At 39.4% G+C, this 17,458-nt stretch overlaps 1 protein-coding gene across 1 annotated transcript; it reads right to left on the bottom strand.

The window, feature by feature from the left end:
• Positions 1–1,491: 1,491 nt before the first annotated feature.
• Positions 1,492–17,425, bottom strand: LOC148886645 (ceramide synthase-like). Its single transcript, XM_089017284.1, has 5 exons — positions 17,048–17,425; positions 13,442–13,528; positions 11,307–11,526; positions 6,533–6,628; positions 1,492–5,623 (listed from the first exon to the last, which is right to left on the bottom strand). Exons 1-5 carry the CDS (start codon positions 17,167–17,169, stop codon positions 5,339–5,341), a joined length of 810 nt encoding a protein of 269 aa, XP_088873410.1. The 5' UTR covers positions 17,170–17,425; the 3' UTR covers positions 1,492–5,338.
• Positions 17,426–17,458: the final 33 nt, after the last annotated feature.

The raw sequence follows: 17,458 nt of genomic DNA, 5'->3' as shown, positions 1-17,458 counted from the left end.
AGCTACAAAAGAAGGCCCAAGCCATCAAATTCTGCTATTGACCCATGAAAATATTACACTATCAAAAAAAAAAAAAAAAAAAAAAAAAAAAAAAAAAAAAAAGCTAGGGGCGGGGCAGGAAGTGATAAAAAGGTTGTGCAGCGGTGCATTTGACTGACCGCACAAAAGAATATGGGAGACATGAGTCAAATCGTAGAAGGCTGCAAATATTCTAAACCACCAACAAGAGCACAGCAACCAAACCGTAAGCCTTTGACATAAATACAATGTACCAGTCACCTCTTTTAAAAGTTATTTTAACTTAAAGGACAACCGACACCATTTTTTGTTTCCTAACGGACATCAGAAAAACGTTTAATAGCATCTAAAATACCCAAAACACGCAGGCTGATATTTTTAGTCAAATGCCAATAAAAATGACTTAAAGTGTCCCAAAACTACTTCAAAATGACCTCGAAAATGGCGCGTTTCAGAAGGTCCCGCCCCCTTGTTCGTGACATCACGCCAGGACGTCTTGCCTTGCTCGAGAATCAAAACAATGGCTTCAGATTGGGAGAAGATGCTTTCTTGTTACTCATCCAGTTATGAATATGATTCAAATAGTTCTGAAGAAGAAAGCATACATGTTTGCAATCGATTAAAGGATTTATTCCGTGCCATTTTGAGGCAAAATTGGGGGGAAATGTATCACCAAAAAAGAGGCAGAAAATGGCGACCAAGCTCCTGTGAGGAATTGATGATGGAATGATAAATTCCTTACATGGAGCTTGGTCGCCCTCTTCTGGCTATTTTTGGTGCAACATGAGGTTTTCAGACCGAACAAGCATTGACGTGATGGAAGGACTGCTACAATGTGTCCTTTTTTCCGTCAGGGGCATTCCTTCAGTGACGTCACGTACGGACTCGTCACCAACGCATAAACAAGACTTCCGGAATATTCAGTGCGAGTCTTAAAACGTAAAATATAGCTATTGGCGGTGGAATCTTTGTAAAATACGCTCTGTAGAAGTCATTTGAAGTGATTTTACAAATTATGGACACAACTTGACCGAAGGCGTCGGTTGTCCTTTAAAGTTGCATAAATGAACCGGAATCAGTTGTATTGATGCTCAAGCAGTAAATACAAATAAATTGCTATGATAATGAAATGTTTTCAAAAAAGATGACCAACTTTCATGGCTCTTCCATGATATGCTGGTGATGATAAAACATAAGAGCTACAACCTGTAAACGCCACCTATTCAAATTGTCTTTTTTTCACAAGGCACGGGGAACCATATTTGGTTCGCTTTCCACTGATTAAAATCACCCTAGCGTGACATCTTAGCTCAAATAGTTGTGCATGTCTGACAGACAAAATCTGCACTAGCGTATCAGGGAGTGGGGAGGGGGAGTGTTACATCACTATATTATTAAAGTGTGTGAGTAAAATGGATGACTTGTTCTCCGGTGAGGGAGTTCCAAGTTCAGTAACAGCGCTTTGATTATCTTAAAAAAAAAGATGCTACAAATGAGCAGTGCGGTTCACTCAGTTGGTAAATTAGCAGGAAAAAAATGGCTACTGAATCACAACAACCGAGCACTAGCTCCTGTTTGATTTGAGCGTAAGCATGGTAGCATACGTTTATCTGGTCCTCGCTCGACATTAGCCATTCTACCCTCAAACATCGGTAAGAAAATCACAAAATCAACACATTCTGTAATTTGTGTTAGCTATAGAAGGTAGGCTAGCTCACATGGGCAGCGATACCTTTTCGCTTGATGCGACATTGAAGCGCTAACTTGTGCTAAGATGATAATTGAGAACCAAAAGGGGCTTGACAATTAAAAGTCCCCAGAATCGGGGCGTTAGCTAGCATTATCTGACAAGTACGGCAAAGGCCCCGAGTAAGCTAGTTAAGCATCAGCTAAAGGTGATGTGTAATTAGCTCGTTTTGTCACCGCATGCTAATGCTAAAACCTAGCGTTGCCATCCCCATTATAGTGCTGTAGCTGCCCTAAAGCCAATGACTTTTTTTAAAATTTACACCAATAAAACATACAAAAACTATTATTAGGGAAAAAAAAATGACTTAAATTTGGGATGAATAACATTTGGGTGTGATTAGCAGCCTTTTTAGAAGAGATGGTTGACTGATATGACACACTAAAACGACAACTGTTATTAAATGTGACAATGTGCTTGGATGAACTAAAGTGCCTAACAGTCTTTGGTTTGCCAACCAGTAGAAAGATCATTAGGAAGAAGTAGAAGATAGATCGTGTGAGGATGATAAGTTTCGAATCTATGATACCGTCGTCTTCCGAATAATCGCCATCAAACCCGTGCAGATAGGATCAACTTAAGACGATCAAAAAGAAACGATTAAAAGTTTGTGGGCCTTTCACATTTCAGATTGTTCTTTTAAAGTCGGTGATTAAGACTAAAATCACACACAAATTCGCGGGTGCTATGTTGGACGAATCGGAGGCGAAGCTGGATTTACGCTGCAGGGTACAAGCCAAAAAAAAAGTACCCAAAATGCATTGTGTGTCGCTTTCTCGGTCAAGGGCGTTCCTGACGTGACGGATCGTCACCAACTCAAAAACAAGACTTCCTGAATATATATATATGCCGTGGAATCTTTGTAAAATGCGCTTTGAAGTAATTTTACAAATGATGGACACAACTTGTCCGGCGGCGTCGGTTGTCCTTTAAATACTAACACAAAAAGTACAAAGTAAAAAAAAAAAATGTTTGTCAGCGATATTTAAAACCAAAATAATGATGTTTTAGGGCTAATAAGGCTATGGCTAATTGACGGTCATCTTCTTCGCAATGTCAAACAATTTCAAATGTTTCATTTGGAATGCAATGTGATTAAGAGTTGAAATGTTCACAAATAAACAACTAAACTAAACGCGGCGAGGCAGGACTTAACCAATTTAAAAACTTGACGTCAGGACTTGTAAACATGCAACGTGGCCATCTTTTTTTTGCATAGATTCTATTTTTTCCTAGGGGGGAAAATTAAGTGAAATATAAATGTATTCGGAGTCAGTTTGACTCTGAATACTTTTTAACTTTACAGTATAACAACAAACTGACTGTCTTGGTCATGTGTACAAACGGTGCTGCGTTATCATTATAGTAAAAGTTCGAATGTGCGATGATTAGCATTAGCTACTAGCCTCACCGTTCCTTTACATAACTCAGTAGAATATTGCTCTCTTATGGCTCCGATTGTACCTTGTAGGTGGCACATTGCCGAGTTAACTACAACATCGTCTAATTCCGGAAGCGCATCTTGGGTGAGAAAAGCGGGAAAACGTAGAATTGTCGAGATTAAAAAAAAAGGGCCTGATTATTAAAATAATAAGAGATTCTTCTTGTGTCAAGTAGTTCATATGTTAAGATAGATGATGTAAATCTTGAAAAACCTGAAAGTGTTATAAAGCCCTCAAAATCTGCGCTAACCGGCTAACGCTAGCTCACCTTATTGCTCATCTTTTGAGGCACCGGCTGATCGCAGAGGGGAAATTTATCTATCTATCAACCATCCTTCATGTCACAATCTTCATGTACGGTATTAGCATACAGAGCTAATATCGTACGCTAGATGCTAGCACTACATCTCCGGTTAATACTGTCTGGCTAGCGCTGTTCCAAGAACCCCTTATTTGATTAAATTGTGTCTATTTTGTGTTTGAAATTACAAAAAAAAATGTTTTTCAGGCTCAGATTATACATATCAAAATCGGGTTTGATGGTTATGAACATTACAAATTAGGTTAGCTTTAGCTAGCAATACTTTGTTAGCCGCCACAATCAGTTGAGAACAAAAAAACCATGATCCACCAACAATATGAGCATTATGGGTTTTTTTTTATAGACGAGGAGAATGTAAATCAACTAGAATATTCTCATTCTTTGAATTATTATTATTGCATAGTAATAAATGAACTGCTTCTGTACATCGCTTGAGCTAATGGGGCCTTGACAAGCTAACGTATCTTGAAGCCATTATTTTTTAAACATTGTTTATCTTGTATTATTTAAATCATTTTCGATTTGGGTTTGTAATTTTGATTAAACCCACTCTGAAAAATCTAATTGCTTATTTAGATTTTCTTTAAAAACAAACTAATAATGAGTCACATGCATTTTTTTTTGTAAGCTAATTAACTCATTCACTGCCATTCGGAAATTTATTCGGGAATTGAAATTTAATTTGTTCGGGTTTTGGTTTTTTTATTACTGACGGGGGTGGGGAAAAAGCGCGAGTCAGACCTCTGCCGCCCCCATTTCAATTTCATTGTGAAACGGCAAAAAAAAAAAATAAAGAAATAATGAAATACAGTAATCCCCCATTTATCGGCGTTAACTCATTCGCTGCCATTCACGAATTTATCCAGGAATTGAAAATATGACGTGGAGCGCCATTCGCAAATTAGGGTTTAGTTTTTTTTTCTTAATTGGGTGCTGATAAAGCGCTGGCCAGACCTCTGGCAATATTTTTTCCCTTCCACAAAGAGGCAGCATTTTCCCTTTTTCCCATGTTAGGGCTTTGTTATAGCTTCAGCTGTTGTTAAAGCGCTATATAAACCAATATGTATTGTTTTTGTGTCCAGCAGCCCTCATTTCAACCTCATATAACTCCAGACCCATATAAAATTTAGGAATTAACTTTTTTTCTGATGACAGAAGAGAGACTAAGGTTTATTACGCTGCATTGAATGTTCATGTTGTCCAAAAACTCAATATTCTGTGGGTCTTGGAATTTGATGACGAAATGACAACAACCCTGGCACTGGAGTGGACACATGTTTTGCTTATTGTCTGGCAGTGAATGAGTTAATTTTCAACATTGCGTATAATATTTTAGTCATTTTCTATTTGGGTTTGTATTTTTGATACAATTCTATCTGAAAAATCTACTTTTTGAAAAGCCAATTGAAATAGAAATCAAAGATTGATCAATCAAATGAGTGACTCCAAAACCGCTACTAAAATACAAAAACAAACACAATTAAATACCTGTAGAAGCCGCCACTCGCCCTCAAAGAATGATTGTGTCCACCCATGCGTTTTCTACTATCTTCTTGGTGTGAACGCTCGGTAAGAGATCCACAGCCGGACCGGGCTCGAAAATGCCCCCCTCCAAAAAAAATCAGCAGTCGTTTCTTGGGAGAGATCCGCTGTTAGAATCAAATTCCAAATAATTGGTACAGGTGAAATTGTGCAGTGGTTGGGGGTGGGGGTGGGTAATCACCAGCGGTCCTCCAATACAACGGCGGGTGGGTGTTGGGATTATGAAAAGTACATTTACGTTAGTGCGCGTCTAAGGACAACCGGGAATCACTGGTCCTTAAACGGTGACGCGGAAGGCCGCCGACTGCGCTGGTAAAGGCGGTAACCCTTTCGGAGCAGTAGTACGAACCAGTAGACCTGCGGCGCCAGGATGCAGACGTTACCCAGGTTGGCGACGAGCGACAGGCGGAAGGGTACGGCGTAGAGCGGGATGCCGTAATGGCGTCCGTAAGCCCAGTACATGTAAGGGAAGAGGGCGATGCGGCACGTGAAGAAGGTGAAGAGCACCATGCCGCCGTTGAACTTGTGCAGCCAGCCATCTTGGAGACCCAGCTGGTGGATGAGACAAGAGATTTCATCATTTCTTTATTTTGCCCACTTCAAAATAATAATAATAATAATAATAATAATATATTTCATTTCTAAGCACCTTTCAAAACTCTCAAGGTCACTTTACAGTCACAGGATCAGTTTTTCTGTGGGTGAGCAGCGGCAGCCACACGCGCCAGCGTTCACTCAACCCGGAAGTAACTCAAATACATAGAACGCTAGCTCGATAGCTAATAGATAGCTAATAGCTAGATAGATAGCTAGATAGCTAGATAGACAGATAGCCAGCTAGATAGCAAATACAGAGATAGCTCGCTCGCGCGATAGCTAATAGCCAGATGATGATAATAATAATAATAATAATAATAATAATAATAATAATAATAATAATAATGCATTTCTAAGTGCCTTTCAAAACTCAAGGACACTTTACAGTCACAGGATCAGTTTTTGACTATCATTGGCTAGTAACTAGCCAATCATAGTTGGCGAAAACTGCTCTGACCACTAGCTGCAAGTGATAAATGCATACTGGCCAGAGCTAGCATACTGTATCGGTCGCAAGCTGCATGAACAAATATATTCTGCTGTATTTAATCGGATTTGTTTGTAGATTTACAGTGAAAGGCATTTTCAAGACAGATTTTTCAAGAAAAAAAATGGATGTCATTAAGAAAGGTGGGTGAGTTATTTCCCGGCTAATGGCACCCTCTAGTGGACTTGTAGTAAATCCCACCACCCTTTTTTCAGTCTGGATTGATTCAGACATAGCACTACTGAAGGCCTAGCGCTGAAATACACGACCTGCTACTGGTGGAAAAGGAGTAGCAGGCTAACGCCAGTTTTGCTTGTAAACAACAGCAAAACATTCAAAATGCACCGGCCACATTCTGCAAATTTTCGTCTCCTCACCTGAATTAGTATCTTGCCCAGAGAGACGAAGGGCGTGCTGAGCTCGGTTAGAAACAAGCAGCCGATGAAGAAATCGCCCTGGTTGTCGCGGAAGAACTGGGGAATGGAAAGAAATGTTGAGGTGAGGGTGGGGGAGTGTAGAAAAAACAAATACAAGCTTGGCGGAAAATAAACACAGCTGGCATCCAAGGACAAGCTTCGGAATGGAAGGTAAGAGTTGGAGATTGAGTCTAAAACGATTGTGGATGGAGCCTTTTAAAGACGCGGCATTGCCGCTAATAAATCTCTCCGTTCGGATTGGTGGAAGTCTGTTCGATTCAACTGTTTTTAACATCCCGCCGAATAAATCTCGGCTCCATTAAAAGGCTGCTGCGTTTGTAACGAGCGTTGTACATCCTCAGGTTTATAACCTTTCTTGAGCCATTAGGACTCGGTCCAAGTCTTCATACCGGGAATGACCGCGAGAAGCCAATGTTGCTTTTATGCAAGACAAGCTGCTGCTTGTCAGTACAGATAACAAACATGCGGGCTTGTTTTTTTATTTATTTATTATTTGTTCATTCATTTATTCATATAGTTTATTTATTTATTTATATATATTCATGTATGTATTTATTCATTAATTTGTTTATTCATTCAGCGCATTTATACATCTATTTATTTATATAAGTATTTATGTATGTATTTATTAAGATATGTATTTCTTTATTCGTGTATTCATTCATTGTATTTATTTATGCATTTATCGATTCATATATTTATCTATATATTCGGTTTATTATTTCTATTTATTTATTCATTAATGTGTTTATTCATTTATGTAATTATCCATCCATTTATTTGTTTATTTCATATATGTATGTGTGTATTTATTTATATACATATTCATTTATGTATTTATTCGGTTTATTTATTTATCCATCTATGTATTTATTTATCCGGTTTATTTTTTGAGATATATTTATATATGTAATTATTTATATACATATTCATGTATGTATTTATCCGTCTATTTATTTATTTATCCAGTTTATTTTTATATATATATTTATATATGTATTTATTTATTCATTCATTCATTTATTCATTTGCTTTTTGTATTTATCCATCTATTTATTTATATATGTATTTATTTATATACATACCCATTTATTCATTTTATTTATTTAATTATCTGTGTATCTATTCATTCATTTATTCATTCGGTTTATTTATTCATCCATCTATGTATCTATTTATTTATTTATTCATTCATTATTAATTTATACGTATACAGCATGTATCTATCCATCTATTATATATTATTTATGTATTAATTCATTCATTCATTTAGTAATTCATTCATTCATTCATTCATTTATTTAGTAAATCTTAACGGGTGTGTCTGTGTTAAATTGTGAATGTTTTTAAAGTATTTGTTTGAGGTCAGTTGTACAATAAAACATCAATTGGGAACGACCGTTTGAAGCAAACTCATTTGGCAATAGCGCATAGAAATACCGCGAGAGATTTTCACTTGCTGAAATAAGCAAAAATTAGCAAAGACTTCACGAAAGACCTGCAAAACAGGCTTAAACATTGGACAATACTGTACCCAAGTTGAACTAAGCTTTTCAAATATTGACCGATGCGGTTCGAGACAAAAGCTACCGTTTGTTAAGCTAGCTAGCGCGCTAACGATGAATAAAAGATGCTCTTTCTTTGTTATCTGTCTGTGAAAAGACTGACGGGAACTTAACACTGAAGCTACCTGGCGTGATGACCTCATCTCAACTACGCCATGACAGCCCCCCCATCACCCGCCCTCCCGTCGCAACCAGATCTTAGACAAACCAACCATGGGGAGAACCGGTTAAAAAGCAGGCGTCTGGCTTAATTATGAGCTCATTTGCCGGCGGTCTTGGAGAAAAAAAAAAGATATTTGCGGAGCGATGCTTGCCATCTGTCCGTTTGGTTTTTTTGCCAGGAAGATGCGTGACTCCTCTCACAAAGAGAGAAGGTGGCACACGCTTATTTTGATATCTTGTCTCCTTTTATGGGTATTCGGGGGTGGGCGTGGGGTATGATTGTTAAAGGCTTCGAATGACGCTTGAATGAAAGTAAAGGTAACTCAGGGAGAACCAAATTTTTGGCTTGGAAAATTCTTCTAATGACCTTTTGTGGGCAAGCCATACATATTTAGACGCTTTTTTTTGAAGGTGGTCGGCGTTATTAAACGACTTCTTTCGTCGCAAATGATGTAATTGGTGTCGCTTTTATTTGTCACACTGCCTGTAAAAGAGAAGTTTTTTTTGTGGGGGAATGTGGGGGGCAACTTGAGGAGTATTACAGCCATAACATTTCTGCGTGTTTGTGTAGCCTTGCAATTTAACTCATTCACTGCCATTCCCCAATTTATTCAGGTTTTGTTTTTTTCTTGCATAAAGCGCTGGTCAGACCTCTCGCATTGTTTTCCCCTTCCTCAAGGGGGTAGCATTTGCCTTTTGTCAATGTTAGCGTTTTTTTTAACATCTTCAGCTGTTGTTAAAGTGCTATATAAACCAATATGTATTGCATTGTATTTTGGACAGTCGCCCCCATTTCAAGTTCAGATAACTCCAGATCCATACAACTTAGGAATTAACTTTTTTTTTTCTCTGTCGAAAGAAGGTTTCTTACGCTGAATTCAATGTTTGTGTAGTCCTAAAACTCAATATTCTGTTGGTCCTGGAATTTGAGTAAAAATAACAAAAATACTGGCAATGGAGTGAACACATTTTTTGCATATTGTCTGGCAGTGAATGAGTTAAGGATCTGAGTCTCAGTTCTTCTGTCTTAAGACAGTACAAAAGGTTTGGTCTCTTTTTTTACTGTACTGTAAATATGTGTTGAGGCAATACAGCTCCATATATCAATATACCTTTTCTTGATACTTGCACTTTGTACAGTTTTTTTATGAAAGAGTTTTTCACATTTACAGTATACATCTCAGTCTGCTGACATTTTTACTATGCTTAGAATATCTTGTTTTTTTTTATCCTTTCACCCTCACCCCACCCCCTTTCAAATTGCTGCCGTGGACTACAAATTTCCCCATTGTGGGACGATTAAAGGTTTTCTGATTCTGATTAATTTTCTTTTTTTTTAATGCCATCCAAAGTTCTGTGTAAAAATGTAAAACACAATTAATTACACTGGGGAACAATTAAAAAAAAATATTCTAATAACTTCGATTTTTCTGCTGATTGAAATAAAAAATAATAATAATTTAGTACTTTTTTTATAGCTCAAAAACTAGACGCGATGAGGGAAAAACTAATATTGAGTTTAGCATTCGAAAATTGGTTTGACAAAAACAGTGTTGCCAGTTTGCCCAACAAGCTTGCTGACTAATAATAATTTCCATAACGAATTATGTCAAAACCTGTTTTAATCTACATACAGATAATTTGTCATTTGTTTTTTTTTTTTTTCCTAATTTTGACTTTACTTTTCACCCGAAGCTGTATCAAGTCTGACCGGACCGGTTTGAATGCGAAAACAGGCGAGCGAGAAGAGGAAAAAGTAGGACTGCCGCTGCGAGTAAATTATGTAGCGTAATGTGAGCCGCTATTGTTTTGCAGTCAAGCAAACGATCGGCCGGGCTTCCAATCGGCTTGAAGTCATCCCCCCCCCCCCCCCAAAAAAAAAAAAGAAAGTCAATTCTCATTCAATTGTCTCGATTGTCTCAATCAAGTGCTTTTTTTCCTGAGCTTTGATTCTCCAGCGGTAACCGCATTCTGAGCCTTGAATGGCATTGCTTCTCCTCTAGGTGATCAAGTTCCTGTCCATTCTTTATGCAGGTCTAGGGGGAAACGGGGGGGGGGGGGGGGGGGGGGGGGGGGGGGGGGGATGCTCGTGCTTTTATCTGAAAAATATAATCAATAATTAGGAGCTGCTGTTGCGGGTCATTTCTTGTTTACGAACTTGTTCGAGGTGATAGGGTGGATATGTCCATTTATGCTGGCGGGACTATTTGTGTAGTAGTGTATTTTTGGGGGAAAAAAATATAATAAATTACATATATAAACAAATTAACTAATAATTTTAAAGGGTGGGTGGGTGAATAAATAAATAAATAAATAAATAAATAAATACATTATATACAAATAAATAATTTTAAAGAGTGGATAAATAAATAAATAAACAAGTAAATTAAAAAATAAAATAAATTATATAAATTATGAAAAAATAACATTATAATTTTAAACGGTGGGTCAGTAAATAAACAAGTAAATATACAAATAAAAATAAATAAAATGCATTATATAAAAAACATTTAAGGGTAGGTCAATAAATAAACAAGTAAGTAAATAAAATAAATTATATAAAAAATAAAATGATAAATTTAAAGTGTGGGTAAATAAATAAGTAAATACACAAATAAAATAAATAAAATGCATTATATAAAAAAATGAATTAGCAAGTAAGTAAATACACAAATAAATACATATTAATAATTTAAAAGGTGGGTAAATAAATAAACAAGTAGGTAAATACACAAATAAATAAAATAAATTATATTAAAAATGTTAAAGGGTGGGTAAATAAGTAAATCAATACACAAATAAATAAAATAAATATAAAAAAATACATAAATTTAAAGGGTGGGTTAAGAAATAAATAACCACGTAAATACACAAATAAATACAATTAAAAAAAATACAACAAGTGAATGAATGAATTAAACCAGAATGTTGAATAATACCCGTGACCGACATTGTTTTTTTGTCACAACTCGGAACGCCTTCCTCACCAAGGTGACGGGCAGCAGGATGGTGAGCAGGGCGATGTGATGCACCACCAGCAGGAACTCCCGACGGACGAAGGCGGTCACCGTCCCCAGGGAGTGGCGCTTGTACTCCTTGTGCCCGTTGACGCGGAAGCGGTGGTAGTGGCTGAGATACATGGCCAGGAGGTCATACGTCATGTAGGGCACGCCAAACCAGATGACAAAATGGGTGGCCAGCCAGTGCCTGAAATTGGGAGTGAAAATGACAACAACCCTGGCACTGGAGTAGACACATTTTTGCACATCGTCTGGCGGTGAATGAGTTAATGTCAATCGAGGTGTCTTCGTAGGAACCCCGGGGGTCATTTTAAGATTTGAATCGCTAGCAAACGTCGTGTGACGCTAGGCCGCTAACGTGACATTTTAACGGGGGGCTTGCTACGGCTTTAAAAGGCAACCTTACGTAATTGCAGCATAATAAACAGCTCAGATGACCTAATGAGCGCTGATTATGGCCCCGGTTAATTATGTGTAGGGGGGAGGGGGTAAACCCGCGGCCGGTTTATCACCCTATGACCTTAGCCGTGGTTCTTTTGCTCTTCAGATCATCGGGGGGGGGTGGGGGGAGGGTGATTAAAAGCGCTATCTATTTGTTATCTATTAGCTATCTAGCTAGCTATTAGTTATCTATTAGCTAGCTAGCTAACTTTCCATCTATTTGAGTAGTTTCGGGTTGAGTGAACGCTTGGCGCAAGTGGCTGCCGCTGCTCACCCACAGAAAAAATATCCTGTGACTATAAAGTGACCTTAGAAGGCGCTTAGAAATAAAACGTATTACAGTAAAGTCTCGTTATATCGATATCGGATATATCGATAGTCCCGGTTATATCGATACTATTTCTATGCACGCACGGAGAAAATTACACGCAAACAGGGTCGGATATATCGATAGTCCCGGTTATATCGATATTTTTTCGGACTCCCTTGAATATCGATATAACGAGACTTTACTGTATTATTATTATTTTTAAAAATGGGACAAAATCTGACAAGTTAGGACGGTGGGAGAAAAAAAAAATCATTGGCACTGATCTCCCCACTCTCGAGAACTAGCACATTAGAATCAAAACAAGGGCGCGGAAAAAATCCTACTGGACCCTCCGCACCCTGCCCACCACCTTTTCCAGCGACTCCCCTCAGGTAGGTGCTACCGATCCATGCGCGCTAAATCCAGCAGACATTTAAACAGCTTCTTCCGCCATCGCCATTAACTCTGACTCTATTAGTGTGGTCCGTACTTATTTGCCGTGTTTTCTTTTATGATACTAGTGCAGCGTGTTCTACCGCAGACAAATTCCCGGTGTGTTCTACATACTTGGCCGATATAGATAATTCTGATTCAGATTTTGGCGACCATTTCATTGGGGTTCAGGACCTGAACGGCAGAGCTTGACAATGGATGTGTCTCAGAGTTCGGTAGCAAATGCAGATCTTGTTTTCACAAGGTTTTACTGTTCTAAACTTAGCCTGAAAGTGCCTTAACCAATTTCTTCAAGCTAAACGCATCTCCCGTGCTATTTACAACAATCCTTTTGGTCTATTTTTGTATTTTTATTTATTTTATTTTAATTTCACTGAGGTCACCGCGATGTGGAGTAAAGTCCTGCGGCAGTGACAGATTGTGATCGGGTATTAAGCGGTATTCATGGGTCGAACTGCAGAGCATGTGTCTGATAACACTCCCCCAAACCTCCCACTTTACTCCCCCCTGGCCTTGTGCACGTCACAGGACAGCAGAACTGAGCAGCGTTGTGAAGGAATTAAGCCTACAGGGGAGGGGAGGAGAGAGGGAAGGGCCCCTTTAGGGATTAGAAGCTTGAAAAATGGGACTGCCCGGGTCTGGACGCTGACTCAGTAGGATTAACAAGGCTAGTATTATTATTTGTTTTTTGTTTTTTACATTCATACTTTCTGGAAAAAAAATAAACAATGACAAAATTGGCTGAATAAACTGTACTGGTGACCCTCGCAAAAAAAACTATTTTTCTGCCATGTTAGCACATTCCAGTAGACACAGCGTCCAATCGCAGTCATGTGACAGCTGTCACATGACAAGATGGCTGTTTCACGACAAGAGACGGTCAACTCAAAACACTCACCTGCCATCGATGACGTTGGCCCTGCACGACATCACGATGACGACTCCCGCAGTGGTTGCCATGACGGCATGGATGGAAGACACCAACCTGCAAAAACAAAACAAACCAAAAAAATGTCATAACAAAGCCAAACGAGAAGAAAGGAGCATCAGCGCAAAGCGCCGAAGCGTACGTGGGAATGTCGCAGCTTGGAGTTGAAGCGGATTTACGGTACGTGGGACAGGAGATGTGAGACAATGTCTTTTCCTCAATGGATGCTACATCTTTGTGTTTGCTTTCAACATTTAGCTTGTAGATGTGCACATTCCACCATAACGTCCCTGATCCACTGGTGAAAAGGACGCTTTGATCGTCTCCTCTTTCATCTAGAACTGCTTCATACAACAAAGAGGGTGCAGAAAAATGCTCCAAGTTATTTAATTTTGTTGTTTTGACTTCAAGATTGCGCGGCGAGAGTGGCTGCCTTTACAGCAGCGCCTTTATTTTGTTTTTCTACTTCTTTCTTTCCTTTCCTCTTCCTTTCATCATTTCCCTGCTGCAAAATGTACATTTCTCCAATGCGATGAGACAATCTCTTTTCGTCAGTGGATGCTACAACTTTTGTGTTTGCTTTGAACATTTAGCTTGTAGTAGACGTGCATATTCCACCATGACGTCCCTGATCCACTGGTGAAAAGGATGCTTTGATCCTCTCATATTTCATCTAGAACTGCTTCATACTACGAAGAGGGTGCGGAAAAGTTCTTAAGTTATTTAATTTTGTTGTTGTATTGACGTCAAGATGGTGCGGCGAGAGTGGCCGCCTTTACAGCAGCTCCTGTATTTTGTTTTTCCACTTCTTTTTTTCCTTTCCTCTTCCTTTCATAACATGTACATTTCTCCACTGCGAGACTAATAAAGGCTAATCCGATCCAATCCAAAAAGTCTCTAGAGTCTCAGCAGCCAAGACAAGGCAATTTTTGACATGATAGTAGTCCTTTGTTACAGCTTCAGTTGTTGTTAAAGCGCTAATAAATCAAAATGTATTGTATTGTATTCCGAACAATGTTATTTTCCCTACAAAAGTTCCTTATTTCATTTCACATGCTACATCTAACTCCACCGAAACTTAACACACATTTGAATATGTTTAACCCTCAAGGCTTACAAATATTTCCAGGAGTGTCACAAGACCACTTATTGTGTGACCGCCAGTGACCCCCCCCCCCCCCCCCCCACCAGCATCCTCTTCCTGCTGCTCCTGAAAGGCCGCCGGCATAACCAGAAAGAGGGAGAGTTAAGGGGGAACAGGAAAAAGTGGGGTTAGTATTTCCTCGGCGGCCTCGTCGAGCAATTTGCTCCTTCCTGCCACGCAAACTTCGGCCCGGCGATCACTCGCGGCGCGTTTACGCAAGGCAGGGGCGCTTTGCTCTTTCTTTCACGTGCTGTCACACTCACGTCTGACAAGCGGCGAAGGGACGTCACGATGCAGCCAAGCAAAAAAAAATCTACAATGTTGATGGAGAATAAAAAGTTATCATATTTAAAAGTTTCACGCTGTTATATGCTTGTGTGACTCGAATACTCAATTGAAGCACAGACAACCTGGGGTCAATCTGAGGTCAACAGACACAGTTTATTAAACTATCATCTTCATCTAGGAGATCTTGGACAGAATTTAGGCCTGGGAAACTCCTTATCACAGGAGTAATTTAGGACTTGAAACGCCTTCACAGGAAGAGCTCATTAGCCAGGTTACACATTTATCAGTTCATGGAAAAGACAATGTTTTATTGCTTACAGCTGTTCGTGCTTAGAACTCAAGAGGTGTGGTATTCTAATCAAGAAAACTATGTTTTACTAATGTATCACTTTAATTTGCATATACTTTCAATAAATAGCTTGGCAGAGGGCTGTAGAATTCAGACGTCTGTCATGAATGACTACGTCTCCTGCCGGCAGTAAAAGACAATCTGTCTGAGTCCGCCCGAGCCTTCGTCCACAGTGTCCGATCGAACATCTCTGACAAACGTGAATTTGTGACTTGCAGTAACTTCTGCATTCTTCACTTAAAACGCTTTTCCAGGCTTTTCTTTTGTTTGCTTGCCTTGTTAGAAGCATTAAACAAGAAACAAAGTTGTAAAGTTGTGCAAACGTTGTGCAAGTCAGTCGGATCAGTTCAATCCATCCCCAGGTTACAGCTCAGCACGTGATATGCGTTCAGCGCGGGGGGATACGTTTCTCTTTTTTTTTTTTGTTTCTCGACTGAGAAAACAAGCAGGGTGACACGGCCCGCGGCGCCAACTGCTAGGCAAGAGAGCGTTTTCCCGTCAGATGAGCATTAGTGGAAATAGGGAGGCATTATTCACGGAGGAGGATGGGGAGGGTAAAGCTAACTCAGCAGCAGTCAACCCAGGCTAGGGTGGGAAGAGGATTAAAGCAGGGGTGACGGGGAACCAATGAGCACTCAAGTGCACTCGTGCGCAATATGAGGGCCTGTCAATGAACGCAGATATTTTTTTTTAAATCAAAATAAAATCAAAACAGAGTATAAAATAGGTTCAAGCGGAGTATATATATACAGTAAAGTCTCGTTATATCGATATCGGATATATCGATAGTCCCGGTTATATCGATACTATTTCTATGCACGCACGGAGAAAATTACATGCAAACAGGGTCGGATATATCGATAGTCCCGGTTATATCGATATTTTTTCGGACTCCCTTGAATATCGATATAACGAGACTTTACTGTAATTATCATCTAGAACTGCTTCATGTCACATAGAGGGTACAACTAGTGCTGAAGAAGGAATGAAGGAATTTTGTTTTCCTATTTCTTTCTTTCCTTTCCTTTTCCTTTCATGCGTTTACTGCTGTGAAATGTAAATGTATGCACTGCGAGACGAATAAAGGTACATCCAATCCAATACAATAATATAATTATATGTATTAACAATGAATGTGGCAAGAAACAACATTCATTCATTTCATTTGAAAATGAATGTATCTGTCTTCACGGCAACACGTTCAGCGTAAATGGGTTAAGTTGGGAGGTCTTCTACTTCCCACTAGAGGTGGAATAGTTCACCCGAAGCTATATATTAGCTAGCTAGCTATCTGTAGCTAGCTTTCTATCTATTTGAGTCACTTCCGGGTTGTGTGACCGCTGGCGCGTGTGGTCACCCACAGAAAAACTAATCCTGTGACTGTAAAGTGACCTTGAGTTTTGAAAGGCACTTATAAATGAAACATATTATTATAGATATAGATTGCACAGCAATTACTTAGTGGGCAACATATGGCCCACGCGCCACATGTTTCTCACCAGTCGATTGACACTCTTTGACGTATCCAACGATAACGTCACATAACTTTTTTTAATGCTTATTGTGACGTATGTAAAGACTTCAAAGCTAAGGTGAATAAACGGCCCCGTTTAACCGCAAAACAATGGAGCGGAATTAAGCTAGCTGCGACCGTCGCTCAATCGTTGGGACAGCGACAATAAGCAAAAGCCTCGCAATGAATGAAGCGAGAAAACACTCCACACTTGGCGACCTAATAAACGCTTGCTGTTCCCCTTAACACCCCCACACCCTTACTACCCCCTCGGTTGGTTACCTTTCGCTAACGAGCACCACGTCGGCATCGCTCCAATTCTTGAAAACTCGGGGCAGGATTTTCCTTAAGGCGAAGAACAAGCCAGGGAAAACTACGGCGCCACATGCTAACACTTGCAACATTATGACCCTTTTTAATGTTGATTTTTGTTAGGAAAGGTCGCCGTTTTATTAAAAAAAAAAAAAGTCCCGACTTGACTAAGCCTTCTTGCTTCGTCGACGCTTCATATCACACGTCGCCGGGGCATTCCGTCGTGTTGTTCGAGTGGGTGCCGGTACCGAGTTTTGGGATCAGTCTAACACCATCTGGGACGAGGTTCTCCTACTTGGTTTCTTAGCAGTCAGCAGCAGTACCAGCACCGCCACAACCTACAACACAACCGCTACTGTGAAGCTAACTGACGGAAGTACA

The sequence above is a fragment of the Hippocampus bargibanti genome, linkage group LG16, assembly GCF_051943395.1.
Source record: "Hippocampus bargibanti isolate YZ-2025 linkage group LG16, ASM5194339v1, whole genome shotgun sequence".
NCBI lineage: Eukaryota > Metazoa > Chordata > Actinopteri > Syngnathiformes > Syngnathidae > Hippocampus > Hippocampus bargibanti.
Note: the sequence above shows the minus strand (reverse complement) of the source record. Positions and strands in the feature narration are given on the sequence as shown.